Source organism: Malaclemys terrapin, chromosome 6, assembly GCF_027887155.1.
Source record: "Malaclemys terrapin pileata isolate rMalTer1 chromosome 6, rMalTer1.hap1, whole genome shotgun sequence".
Classification (NCBI taxonomy): domain Eukaryota; kingdom Metazoa; phylum Chordata; order Testudines; family Emydidae; genus Malaclemys; species Malaclemys terrapin.
The window spans coordinates 109,234,564-109,249,286 of record NC_071510.1 but is presented as its reverse complement, the minus strand read 5'-3'; the positions used below and the strand labels follow the sequence as shown (position 1 = coordinate 109,249,286).

Sequence of the window (14,723 nt, the reverse complement as noted above, 5' to 3'; positions counted from 1 at the left end):
GTAAGGAAATATATATACACACACACTATATATATATATATATATATATATATATATATATATATATATATAAATGAAATTATGTTCTTAAGGCCTTATAGTTAAAGGCAGGTCATTCAGAGGTAGTGTGCATTGAGACAGACTCCACAATATAGGTTTAATAGGGTAACCACTAATATCTAACACAGTAATTGCTGACCACTACACAACTCGTAGCAGGAAGAAAATTACCAGAAGGCTGTCCCAGTACAGCTTGCCCACACAACTACTATGCTGGGACATCATCAGTTTAGCACAGAGTGCGACATACATAAAACCAAAACAACGCTTCTGCAGGTTTCTGAACTAACCTGGCCTTAAACTGCTTGGCTTGAGAACTTACCGAATCAGAGTACAATGTTCTATGTCTGCAACTAGAACGGAGGAGTCCTGGACCTTCTGAGTATATTCATGTTCAAGCTGCAGTGCTCATTACCTGAACCTCCACTATCAGAGGCTTCCACTTTATATTTATTGCATTAAACTTGAGACAAAAACCTTCAATCTAAAGGTGTCTCTGGCACCCTAAACACAAGCAATGCAAGATTTTCCCTGGTTCAGGTTTGTCATTTTCAAATTTTAAATTAGAAAAAAGGTCATGTTGGCTAACTATATCCAAATGGTTCAAGAGCAAAGAACGTTGAATGTTAAACTAGAAGTTGTGTAATTGGCTAAAACATTCACAAGAAATTAGGAAGTCTCACCACAGGGATAAATTTGGGACACATTTAAGTGGCAAGTTTCCCTTTTAAGTTCTGTGTAGGTCCTCTTAAGCAGGGGTCCACGGGCCATAGGTCCCCACCAGTTCTGGCCCCTGCTTAATTTCATGAGGCCCACGGCAAGTCTCCATGCCACGGTTTGGAAGCCCCAAGCCTCGGGGCCTCCCCCCCCCCCTTCCCCACTAAGGAGGGAAGCTAGGATTGGCAGGCTGTTAAAAGTCTAGTCAGCTCTGCACAGCTCCCAAAAGCGACCGCATGTCCCTGCAGCCCCCAGGCACAGGGGCGATCAGGGAAGTTGCGCCCGCCCCCAGCGCCAGCTCCGTAGCTCCCATTGGCCAGGAACCGGAGCCAATGGGAGCTGCGGGGGGCAGGCAGCGCACATCATGCAGAGCCACCTGGCCCCTCCACCTAGGGGCCGGACATGGCAGTTGCTTCTAGGAGCGGCACAGAGCCAGGGCAGGTAGGGAGCCTGCTTTAGCCGACTGGGAGCCACCTGAGGTAAGTGCTGCCCAGCCAGACCCTGCAAATCCCCTGCCCCAGGTCATAACCCCCTCCTTCACCTCAACCCCCTTCCCCAGCCTGGGACCCCCTCCTGCACCCTAACTCCTTCCCAGACCTTGCAGCCCCACTACCTTCCCCAGCCCAGAGTCCCCTCCCACCACCCTGAACCCCTCATTTCTGGCCCCACCCCGGAGCCTAGGGGAAGCCCACAAGCGTCAGCTCACCCTGCTGTGGGGGGAAGCCCCGAGCCTCCGCACCCCCCGCGGGGCTGTGAGTAGCCCACAACTGATTTTTTCTGTGGATCAGTGGCCCAATTGAAAAAAGGTTCCCCACTCCTGCTCTAAAGAAATGTTTCCTGCTTAGCCAAATACCAACAAACATCAGAAAAACTGCATAGCAAGTCAAAAGATTTCAATAAATATTTAAAAGAGCACTTTCAACACAAAAGATACAGATAAGTACAAGGCGTGAAACAGTTTCATGTATCTCTCCAGATGTCATTTATTACATGTATGTATCAACATACCACTGTTTCTTTTTAAAAGCAAAGAATGTCAAATTTTAGTTTAGCAGAATGTTAAGTGGTGTTAACTATTTCTTAACTGAAATGTTCTGGATTGAGCAGGCTGCTGAAATAGCTTTGTTTTTTGGAGTTAATACCAGTTTGGATGGACAAAGCAGTTAGATTGTGTTGACTTCTGTCATAAAAGTATCCTAGACTCTCAGATAAGTTGCTTATATTACATTCCTTTATAAACACTAGAATTTACCAAATTTTAAAAGGATTTTACACTTAATTTATATAATAGGCATGAGCTCTTCCTACTGATATGTCCAATATGGATTTTTGACCCCATGCTAGTATTTCTAATGAGCACAAACTAACAGTTCCATCTCATTACTTTGGTTTGTGCACCAGCACCAAGAGCAGCAGAAATACAGTAAGTGATTAACTTCAGCTACAAAGCCAGTAGAGGGCACAAAAGAGCAGTTCATGTCCACAAACTCATTTTGTGATTTTTTTTAATACTTATGAATCCAACTGATATTTCATACCAAATCTTAAAAGCAGGTCAAAGACTGAAACTATACTACTTGGCAGTGTTGCTTTTAAGACACAGCATTCTCAATTTAAGGGTCTGAAACTCAAAAGCAAAAAAAAAAAACATGTTGTTTAATCGATCCCTGTTCTAAACATTACAGCATATGATAACTATCCTCATTTGTTTGGAGAGTCTTCACAATTTTTGCTGAGTGGAAGATGTAGTTTTTGTCCTACCTTTTAGTGTCCTTAAGTTAAATCATATTATTATTTGATTAACTTTAGTTTAAATACCATACAAATAAAGTGTTCTTAAAAGGTATTTAAATACTTAAAAGGCCTATTTTGGGGTTAGCACATTTATAGTGCATATTTACATGGAGGAGAATGCAAACACTACTGTTGAAAGGTGGATTATTTTTTACATAACAATGAATTGACTGGAATACTCTGGTTCCTGCACAGTACATCTCTCTGTTAAAAAAAAAAAAAAAGGATTAATCTACAATGTGGACTAACATTCACTTTTAGAACAAATTTGCAGGTTTTTTGCAATAGACATGTAGAGGAGCATCAGTTTGGTAACAGTAAAACCCAATAGTTTCAAAAGAGCTTAATGGGCTATTTTGATTTCACCTTCCCACTTGCAGCCCAAAGAGCTTTCAAGTGGACATTTATGCCACATTTCAGTCTACAGCAAATTTTTTTTTTTTTTTTAAGAAAAGATTATATCTAAAGTGTGCATAAACTTGTAACTATAACTGATCTCATTACAATGGCTTCATTGGTTTAACCATCTCAGGGCTCTTCCTCTTAACATTTAACTGGAGTTTAACTTTTCATGCTGAGTACAGAGAAAATAAGGCTGTTTAAACTACTTATTTGATAAGGGTAAAATCATTCATATCTACTTGCTCCACCTGTAAAGTAAGAGTTTATCATTTCAAAATCTAAACAATAAATACATTGACTGCCATTAGAACTTCTGAGTAAATCTGCAGTATAAATCTCTTCAAACAAGTATCATTTGAAGAATAACGTCGCAAATGAAAGTTCATTCTACAGTAGAAACAAGCCCTTTTTGTTGCTATTAAGTCACATGCATAAAATTCAAACTGTTATCTTAGTTTTGCCCAGTTCTGCCCTGCAATCCACTCAGCACACCACCTTTCCCGAGATTATCATAAAGTTGCTTACAGTTTCTGTGGATAACAATGGGCTTTTCTCTTTTGCAGACACGTTGTGCTTAAATACTTATCTGCATAAAAGAGTTGTGTGTGTGGGACCAAAAGCATAAATTGGTCACAGTCAGTTGAGAGTGTCAGCAGAATAATTTAGCACTTACATAGGGCTCTTTATCCATAAATATCAAAGTATTTAATTTCCCTTCAAAATGCTAGCTCCATTCTACAAATGGGGAAAAGAGGTATAGAAGTTAATCCTGGGCCCCATCCATTAGACCCTAATGTCTCCCATACATGTTTGCTATACAAAAAGAATGGTATGTGATTTCTCTGCATCTTCAGAAGTATAGTTATGAAGCAGATCAAGTACTCAATTTAAAACCAAGTCATTTTACTTACTAACTCCAAATATCGCTTTTTTTAAAACCCAAAACTATATAATTCTATACCATTCTCTTCAACTGTCTGATTAACTGGCCAGCAAGTGTTCTGTCAATGTATTAATTGAAGCAGCATAATTTATTGTAGTTAAAATAATTTGTATTAAAAAGTAGATTTATAGCAGGCAACAGCAACAAAAATCTAGATTTCAGATGAAACATAGGGAAGAGTTACCTCACTCAAAATAAATGAGTTTTTCTAGTCACCGGAACAAACATTTTCCAAAAAAAAAAGTCTTGATGTAGATACCAAAAGAGTAGAAAATCATTGGAAGAGCGGAAAGATCTACCACAAACCATACCACAAAGTAGCGTTGTAAAAGTTTGAAGAGGGTACAAAAAAAATCTCCATTTCAGTTAGGCCAACATCAAGATTTATTTTCCAAAGTCTATTCTTTATACTTGCATCAACTCAATGAATCTTAGCATACTTGTCTGTAAAAGTATAATATGTATGCAGGGTTGAAGTGTTTGGTTCATTCAGTTCCAGACTGTTATGAAAAAACTGTACAGTTGAATATTCAAGGCTAACCACTTTATTTCATTTGAACCCATCTACCTAATTTTTAAAAAAAGTGTTCTGTCACATTCATCTTAAAAGGTTAAAAAAAATCACATTTTACTGAAGTTAGATACATTTCCTTTGTGTCAGGTGCAATAAAGCTCAAAAAACAGTTTTTTCCAAAATTTCCCCATCCCAGGAATGGGAAATGATTTCAGGTCTCTTCTCAATATTCTTGCATCAAGAGAAGAAAATTTTCCAACTTAAAATAATACAGCATTCTGATGTACTGTCTATCTCTGCAGTGATTCCCTTTTCCGGGTGCAGGATTTAGTAGGATTTCAACAGACTGTATTAAATTTCTTCATTCTTCTAGCAAAACAGTGCGCAATGCATCTTCTGTATTGATTAATATTGAAGCTATTGCCCCATCATTAAACTCAAAAGAAGTTCCTCCATCTACCACCATACAGGCATCCCAACAACGTGACCGGACACAAACCCTGCAAAAAGAAAAGAGACGTGATCAAGTGTCTTGAACAAGTGTTACACTCAGATTTCCAATAAAATTGTTAGAAAATACACTACAGTTTTGGACAAGGGGTTAGTTCTCATAGACTGAACAGCCCCTTCTCTTTTGTGTGTTAGTAAATCAGAAAAAACATCCCAAACCAGGATGGATAAAAATAGATTTTTTAAAATTTAAATTAAATACATTTATTTTAAAATAATCAAAGTTTGTTTTTTAAAAAAAAAACAAACCTATTTAAAATTACACTTGAAACTGACAACCTACTTTAAGGCCTAAACTTACTATAATCTAGTAAAATAATTTAAATTAAATAAAAAATATTAAGCAGTATATGTTTGCTGGCAAGTTTTAAACAAAGTCAAAGCACTGAACTGGTGGAAAACTGGGTCAGGAGAAGGAATCAAATTGTTGAACTGCAGAACTAGCTTTTGACAGCAGCAGCTTCTTCTGTACTTACAGAAAGAATATTTTCTTTATTTCAGTTTATTCAACTAGTTCAATTAAATGACTACCTAATCTAATGTTGAGACACTAATTGGGAGTTAGAAAAGCAGGAAAGCGTGCTTTCCTCTTCCAATCTACAAATAAAAACTAGATGAGTGGATGAAATCTACCAGTTCTAAAATCTTGAAGGACATAGTGACCAGAAACAATCTGTTCAATTCACTTCATAGAATATCAGGGTTGGAAGGGACCTCAGGAGATCATCTAGTCCAACCCCCTGCTCAAAGCAGGACCAACCCCCAACTAAATCATCCCACCCAGGGCTTTGTCAAGCCTGACCTTAAAAACCTCTACGGAAGGAGATTCCACCACCTCCCGAGGTAACCCATTCCAGTGCTTCACCACACTCCTAGTGAAAAAGTTTTTCTTAATAGACAACCTAAACCTCCCCCACTGTAACTTGAGACCATTGCCTCTTGTTCTGTCATCTGGTACCACTGAGAACAGTCTAGATCCATCCTCTTTGGAACCCCCTTTCAGGTAGTTGAAAACAGCTATCAAATCCCCCCTCATTCTTCTCTTCTGCAGACTAAACAATCCCAGTTCCCTCAGCCTTTCCTGAGTCATGTGCTCCAGACCCCCTAATCATTTTTGTTGCCCTCCGCTGGACTCTTTCCAATTTTTCCACATCCTTCTTGTAGTGTGGGGCCCAAAACTGGACACAGTACTCCAGATGAGGCCTCACCAATGTTGAATAGAGGGGAACGATCACGTCCCTCGATCTGCTGACAATGCCCCTACTTATACAGCCCAAAATGCCATTAGCCTTCTTGGCAACAGGGCACACTGTCGACTCATATCCAGCGTCTCGTCCACTGTAACCTCCAGGTCCTTTTCTGCAGAACTGCTGCCTAGCCATTCGGTCCCTAGTCTGTAGCAGTGCATGGAATTCTTCTGTCCTAAGTGCAGGACTCTGCACTTGTCCTTGTTGAACCTCATCAGGTTTCTTTTGGCCCAATCCTCTAATTTGTCTAGGTCCCTCTGTATCCTATCCCTACCCTCCAGCATATCTACCACTCCTCCCAGTTTAGTGTCATCTGCAAACTTGCAGCGAGTGCAGTCCACACCATCCTCCAGATCATTAATGAAGATATTGAACAAAACCGGCCCCAGAACCGACCCTTGGGGCACTCCGCTTGATACCGGCTGCCAACTAGACACGGAGCCATTGATTACTACCCGCTGCGCCCGACGATCTAGCCAGCTTTCTATCCACCTTATAGTCCATTCATCCAGCCCATACAGATGATACTTGCTTTAATAAATCAGTTTTAAATGCAAAACATGTTTTGATAAGAAAAAAGTTTATCATAAAATGTATGTATCTAGCACATTTAAAGTAGTTTTATTTAACTAATAAAATCATTTTACAATGTTTGTGTTTGTACATTAATTGAATTTGAATTTCCATCCAAATAGATGGCACAAATCACAAGTAAAATAATTAACCATCTAGTACAGTGTTTTTCAACCTTTTTTCATTTGCAGACGCTTACATTGCCTTACTATGCAGCTTCAGACCCCTTTGGAAATCTTAGACATCCTTTGCAGACCCCCAGAGGTCTGCGAACCACAGGTTGAAAACCACTGATTTAGTAAATAAGAAACGTATCAATCATTTTGCAATGTAATTAAAAAATTGAAAATGAATAATCCTAATAAGTGTCAAATAAGCTATATAAAAAGGTATACAGATATAACATTTGTTCCTAGTTAGCAAAAAGAAATACTAAATTTAGTGTAAAGGCTGTATTTAATTGCAAACCAACCACTAAGAATCAACCGCACTTGAGGAAAATAAGTACAAATGTAAAACAAGGTTAAAAATCAATTATTTAAATCAATCTACCCTGTCCCCATCCATACAGAATCCCACTGAAAGAATGCACTATTCTTCAACCATCTTTTCAAACGAACTTCAAACTGTACTATACAGTAAAAAATATACAGCATTAGCACTTTGCTTAGGAGAGGGAAGGAATCTACATGAAGGATGAAAGTAGCCATCCAAATGCCATCCAGCCAGAATTACACTGTCTGCTAGAAAAGAAAGATAGCCCACATAGTGCGACTGTTCAAATAATGAGAATGCCATAGCTCAGTTAAGTTTTGAAAGGAAGCTACAATTAAATCCATTTAATACTGACTTGCTTAATGGAAGATTTCTTACAAAACTCCATGGAACGTGAGCCAGTTCAGCACAATGCTACCTATTTGATGTCCAATTAAAGTCATGAACATCAATTTGTCATTGCATACAGCACAAGCAATTTCAGTATTTCTAATTAGCAGCACTAATGATTTTCAAACAAGGTGAAAGGTTTACACATTCTTCATTGTATGCGAAACAGATATGGGCAGATGGGCATGATTTTGCCTTTTACCGCTAAGGAAGTGCAAGCTTGAAGGTGATATTGCTTATTAGAAAATCCCTTATGTAGAACTGGCTGATTACGGTCAATATTAAATGAGTTTGACTACACATATTTTAAGCTAAAACTTTACCTATAAATTTTCTAGAAGCAGCCTCTTCTAATACTGAACAAAACACCAACAGACATTGCCACTATCATATTCTTCCAGTTAACTTACCTTTAAAATGAAAAGGAATTCAACTGTTGGGGTTTATCCTTCAGAACGTGTAGAAAGTGAGAGTGGTATTAATAAAAAATAAGTTTTCAAAAATGTCACACTGACCAAAAATGGGACAGCAATTAAAGCAAGAAGAATCCTAAAGCCATAAATCTACAATTACACATGTGGGGACTTCTGTGAGCAGGGATGGATTAAGGCATAGATGGGCACTATAGTGCCAAACCCTGGTTCCAGATCCAACATATTCAAGTCAGAACGTAAATGTTCATTAAAAAAAAAAAAAAGTAAAGTTTCTATCCTTATGGTCACAAAGAAAAGCTTGAAAATGTGACAAGCCAGAGAATGCAGAAAGTCTGAAACAATAGCTCTGAGACGTGTGAACTGGCCTATGTATCACCCCAGAAATTGGGGTGAGTGTGAGACAGAAGAATGCAGTAGGTCCAGCCCACACACCCATGTAGATTCACCCCCACTGCTAAGTAAGTACTGGCCTTACCCATGCTGCTCCCAGAGAGAGGGAGGCTCCTGCTGCCACTCCTGGGGGATGTTAATGGGGCCACTGCCACAGCCTCTCCATCACCATCACTTCAGATGGGGGCGGGGGGAGGGGATAGGACCACAATAAGAAAAGAGGGCTTCAGGGGGCCTTGTGTTGGGGTAGAACTAGCACCCCCGATTGTCTTAATCTTGTTTTGCCTCCCCATGAGCAATCCACATGTAGTAAGAACTATTTTGAAACACTGCTCTACTGTACATTATCTAGAACTCAGCACTTTCCGTAACCTATCTGTAATAAGAAGTACAATGCAACCATTTAGAAGAATGATATTCAATCAATGAATGTCATTAAATTCTATTTATCACAGCTCATATCTTATAACAAATATACTCAAGTATTACAATAGCTCAGTATAACCTACAACTCCAGGCCAAAAGCCTTCAGAAACAGACACCTTCTTCCAACCATGCTTAAACTAGGAAAAAAGCTCCAGTGAGGCTAAAGACCAATCCTTAAAAAACAGATCCCCGAGCAACAACAGTTTTACCAACGAATGGACAGCTCTCTACTGTCGATAAACAGCAGCGGCACAGCTGTGCTGCTGTAAGCTGTGCTGCTTTAAGCTGTGCAGTGTAGACGTAGCCTTAGTCTGGACGGCTTGAGGAAGACCTGTCAAATTAAAAGCTTCAATATTTTCATAGGGATGAGGAGGACATTTTATAGACCCTTATGCTCCCGCTACCACCCATGCGTTTTCTGCAAGCAAAGTCTCATTTTACTACAAACTTCCTATGAGGCAAGGGTTCTGTCAGACTTCCTAAGAAAAGGAGTTTCTATCCAGCCCACAGAAAGAGAGGATCAGCAATTCCTTTGCAAGGGAGCATTGATGTGCAGAGAGGAAAAGGAGGTGGCAGAATTGGTTTAAAGGCTATATGAATGGTGTCCATTGCTGGGAGAAAGGAAACAGTGACTCACCTCCTTTATTGAGGGTGACTATCTTTCCAAAAGTCACATCACAATTTCATAGAAACAAAGCAATCTTACTTTGGGGAAAGTGGAGGGTGGAATTTCAAGGCTTAATCTATTGAATTGGAATGAGATTATTCGGCATTTTACCTCTCCACTATCCACCTTTAACTTTGTACCAAACAAACCTAGTGTAAATTTATACTCAAACAGAATGTCTCCAATACAGAATAAGCAAATGGTAGTGAACATTAATTGTTAAGAACTCATCCCATATCAAAAGCTTCCTGCTTTAATAGTTTTCCTCTACTACTATTTCTGGGGGGCCTCGATCACATTTAGACCTCAGCATGTTGAGTAAACTCCCTAGTTTTGTTCAGTTTAATATTGTTTATATTTTTGCCCATCTCATGTGATCTATTCAGGTGAAGTGAAATTCTTTCCTTGATCTGCTCAATTAGTCCTGAAAGCATCCAAGAGAAAGGAGGACACTTGATTCCGACTCAGTATGGACACAGAAACTGGAGTATCAAGCACATTTAAGTCAAGCTCTCAGGCTACCTATTTTATTTTACATATTAGTTAAACATTAAGTGTTCAATTACATGTATAGGCAATACTTACTTTGAAAAGAACCCACGCTGCAGACTACTTGAAAAAACCCGGTTTACAATAGGCTCTCGAATACTGAAAAACATCTTTGGTTCTTCTGGACTATACAGCAGGGAGTCATTATATTCATTTGTTACTGTAAGTACAAAAATTGGATCATCACTTTCTCTAGAGGAGTTAGTAATTCTCAAGGCTGTACATTCCAAGCAGAGGAACAGTTCCACTATCAAACTGTTTAGACAGCATTTATGATTTTTAGAAGTGCCCAGTTAGAATGAAAAAGATACATCTTTACAGGAGGAGTCATTACAGTTCCATTGAATGACTAACCACTGAGTGGCACTCTCAATTCAGAACCATTATTCAAAGTATCAGTTCTCAATTGTAAGGAGCTGAAATTCTCTAACAAAATATTTATGCCCATTACACATTAAAGATTCTTGAATTGCAGATCATATGGTACATTATATTTAATTAAATGTGCTTCCTCTTAAGGAAAAACTGTTTAGTGTAACAAAGCACTTTTAAGTGCTGTAATTGTTAAGTAATAGAATACAATCAATATGAATTATTAAAAAAATGCTATAAAACTACTGAAAAAGTTGTCATTTTCACTAACCTTTCTGTATTAGTTCCCTGCTCAAAGGAAGATTCAAGCTCTCATGCTTTTTAGCTGTTAAACCAAAGGAAGAAAAGGACCCAATTAGACAGGATCATCTTCAGATAAAATTAACATGTAATGCTGTGTGTGCTGTCAACTCACCAATCTTAAGGATCTCTTCAACAGCCTGGGTTGCCACCTTGTTAATATTATAGGACCTAAACATGGAAGTAAAGATAGTGTTTGGTAAGTAACACGTGCTGACAAAATCTCTTCTATAAAGATTTCAAAATTATCCAGGAGAAAAAAATGTTTGTAATCAGGGTTGAGTAAAGATGATAACCATTTCAGAAAATGCCTTAACACAACTGTTAGATTAAAAATCCTCTACATTTTGGAAAGCATAGTGATCCAAAATTGAAGTTTCACTTAAATAATTAAAAGATTTGAAACACCCAAGTAAAGTTATACAAATAATCTTAATTCTGCCTCTGTCACTATCCTTAGATCCACCAAGCAATAGCTGGCAATTGTTTTCTTTATATCTAAAAGAAAATCAACTCAAAACCTGCAAATTGAACAGTCTATGTGCATAACCCTCTTGCCCTCATTCTTCCACCTACTTATTGGACCTAGGGTTGCCAACCCTCCAGAATTGTCCTGGAATCTCCAAGAACGAAAGATTAATCTTTAATTAAAGACTGTTGTGATGAAATCTCCAGGAATATGTCCAGCCAAAACTGGACTAATTGAACGTGAATTGAACTAATTGAAACACTAATTGAACCTGATTCTCATTTACAAAGACTCCTTTCCATTACTTTGGCAGTGTAAAAGGGACTTAAAATGGAGCATATTTATGCTTGAGTAGCGTAAAGGTGCCTGAGCATAAATTAGAATCAGGCCCATTAGGTCTTCTAATTTAATAGAATTATTAATGGGTCTGATTCTCATTAAGGCAGGCTTTACACCACTCAAACACATATATATTTATGCTTTAAGGCCCCTTTATACCACCAGTGTAATGTAAAGAATCTTGGTGTAAATGAAAATCAGGCCCATTATGTTTTGTATTAAATTAGATTAGAAGGCTCTTTGAGGCGGGGACTGTCTTTTACTATGTTTTTACACAGTACAGTAGCACAAGGCCTTGATCCTGTATTAATTTCCTGCGCAAAGGAAGAATCAAGTTCTCTCGCTTTTTAGCTGATGAACCAAAGGAAGAAAAAAGCCCAGTTAGGCCTGGTCTACACTAGGCGTTTATGTCGAAGTTAGCGCCGTTACATCGAATTAACCCTGCACCCGTCCACACTGCGATGCTATTTAGTTCGACATAGAGGTCTCTTTAATTCGACTTCTGTACTCCTCCCCGACGAGGGGAGTAGCGCTAAATTCGACATGGCCATGTCGAATTAGGCTAGGTGTGGATGGAAATCGACGCTAATAGCTCCGGGAGCTATCCCACAGTGCACCACTCTGTTGACGCTCTGGACAGCAGTACGAGCTCGGATGCTCTGACCAGCCACACAGGAAAAGCCCCGGGAAAATTTGAATTTGAATTCCTTTTCCTGTCTGGCCAGTTTGAATCTCATTTCCTGTCTGGACATCGTGGCGATCACAGCAGCACTGGCAACGATGCAGAGCTCTCCAGCAGTGATGGCCGTGCAGTCTGTGAATAGAAAGAGGGCCCCAGCATGGACTGATCGGGAAGTCTTGGATCTCATCGCTGTGTGGGGCGATGAGTCCGTGCTTTCTGAGCTGCGCTCCAAGAAACGGAATGCAAAGATCTATGAGAAGATCTCAAAAGACATGTCAGAGAGAGGATACAGCCGGGATGCAACGCAGTGCCGCGTGAAAATCAAGGAGCTGAGACAAGGCTACCAGAAGACCAAAGAGGCAAACGGACGCTCCGGATCCCATCCCCAGACATCCCGTTTCTACGAGGCACTGCATTCCATCCTCGGTGCGGCCGCCACCACTACCCCACCACTGACCGTGGACTCTGAGGATGGGATAGTCTCCACGGCCGGTTCCTCGGACATGTTAGGGGACGGGAAAGATGAGGAAGGAGATGAGGAGGGCGAGGCAGTCGGCAGCGCTCACAACGCTGATTTCCCCGACAGCCAGGATCTCTTCATCACCCTTACAGAGATCCCCTACGAAGCGTCCCCAGCCAGTAAGTGTTGTAAACATCTAAACATTTATTTTTAACAGAACAGGAATATTAACAATTAAAAGAATGGGTTGTTCATGATTACTTTGCCCTAGGCGCTTAACGGTTTAGTCATGGGCAGTGCAAGTTTTGAAAAAAAATCTAGCAATGTCCGGTTTTCCGTGATTGTCCAGCACAAGCCGCTCTACTGTTTATTCCCTGCTACTGCAGCTACAGTAAAATGCGGTCTATATGTCCGGGGATAGAGCAGTAATCCTCCTGGGACATCTCGATGAAGCTCTCCTGGAGGTAATTGGAAAGCCGTTGCATGAGATTCCTGGGGAGAGCGGCCTTATTGGGTCCTCCGAAGTACGACACGTTGCCGCGCCACGAGACTATCAAGTACTCGGGAATCATTGCTCTGCACAGCAGGGCGGCATACGGCCCTGGTCTTTGGAGGCTTTCCCGGAGCATTCTCTCTCTCTCGCTCTCAGAGATCCTCATCAGGGTGATGTCACCCATGGTGACCTGCTTTGAATTAGGTAGGGGAATGTTAGTGTTGGGACTGCTTGCTCATTCCTTTACAGAACTGTAACCGCTGGTTTGCGGCCACGCGGTGGAGGCGGGAGAGGGGCAGCCGAAAGGGATCGTTCCCGGGGACAGCCGCGAGGGGGTGGGACAGGGGCAGAGTTCCCGCTTGCCGGATTGCTGGCAGCAGGGACTGACATTGCTTTAAATGTGAAATGAGGCCAGTGGTAATATAAAAGTTTTAAACTGCCACAAGTCTACGGCTTACCATGTCTGCCTGCAACAGAAATTCCGTTGTGCTGCCCCGCTTCTCAAATGTGCTGTGCAAGACCCCAGGCACTGAATGCGAAGGCCGAGAATTCGACCTTGTGCTGAGTGCGCATGTGATAGGTGCTGTGCATGGTCTTGTTCACAGAGAAAGACTATGTTCTTTGTTCACAACTACATTTATCTTTCTGAGGAATTCACTCCCTTTTTCCCATTTCCACAGCCCCATCTGCGACTGTCTCAGAACCTAGCCTGGCATCACACTCCCAGAGGCTAGCGCGGATTAGGCGTAGGAAGAAGAGGACACGGGAGGACATGCTCTCTGAGCTTATGGCCTGTTCCCAAGCCCAGGCAGCACTGCAGACCCAGTGGCTGGAGAAATTGACCCAAATGCACCAAGCAAACATGGATCGGGAGGAGAGGTGGCGGCAGGAAGACCAGCAGGCGACTCAAACGCTGCTTGGACTACTGAGGGAGCAAACAGACACGCTCCGGCGCCTTGTGGATGTTCTGCAGGAACGGAGGCAGGAGGACAGAGCCCCGCTGCAGTCCATCTCTAACCGCCCTCCCCCGCCACCAAGTCCCATACCCACCTCACCCAAAGTGCAAAGAAGGAGAGGCGGCAGAGTCCGTGCTAACTCTCACTCCACCCCTGCAGAGAGCTCTAGTAGCAGAAGGCTCTCATTCCCCAAAATTTGAAAAGTTCTTTCCTTCCCGCCTGACACAAGCCCCCGTCCAAGTTTCACCTCCCAGTTCCATGTGTAGTTGATAATAAAAAATACGTTTCTGTTACCTACTGTTTCAATCATGTTCTTTTGGAGGAGGAGGGGAAAGGGGGTTGGTAATTGGACAGGACAGTCACCTTTGGCAGGGTACATAGGCGGGGGCAGGCACAGCAGCAGGGCACATACACAGTGCAGTGATGCAGTGACTAGTTACCCTGGTTAGTCTGGGAGGTTGTTTTCATGTTATGTGGTGGGGGGTGGGTTGCTCTGTGACTTTGTGGCGGGGGAGGGCAGTTACAGATCTTAAGCGGTGGT

The 14,723-nt window shown here is 41.1% G+C and overlaps 1 protein-coding gene across 3 annotated transcripts in view; it reads right to left on the bottom strand.

The window, feature by feature from the left end:
• Positions 1-1,668: 1,668 nt before the first annotated feature.
• The window catches only part of NADK2 (NAD kinase 2, mitochondrial), an 89,850-nt gene continuing 76,795 nt past the window's right edge, over positions 1,669-14,723 (bottom strand). For 2 of the 3 annotated variants that reach the window (XM_054031313.1, XM_054031314.1), the window contains exons 9-12: positions 10,899-10,954; positions 10,755-10,808; positions 10,148-10,271; positions 1,669-4,930 (exon numbers count right to left, since the gene is read on the bottom strand). In XM_054031313.1, the coding sequence (XP_053887288.1) occupies positions 4,792-4,930; positions 10,148-10,271; positions 10,755-10,808; positions 10,899-10,954 (373 nt within the window). In that variant the 3' untranslated portion in view covers positions 1,669-4,791. The remainder of the gene's footprint in view (positions 4,931-10,147; positions 10,272-10,754; positions 10,809-10,898; positions 10,955-14,723) is intronic. The other variant, XR_008445292.1, reaches the window with a different exon arrangement.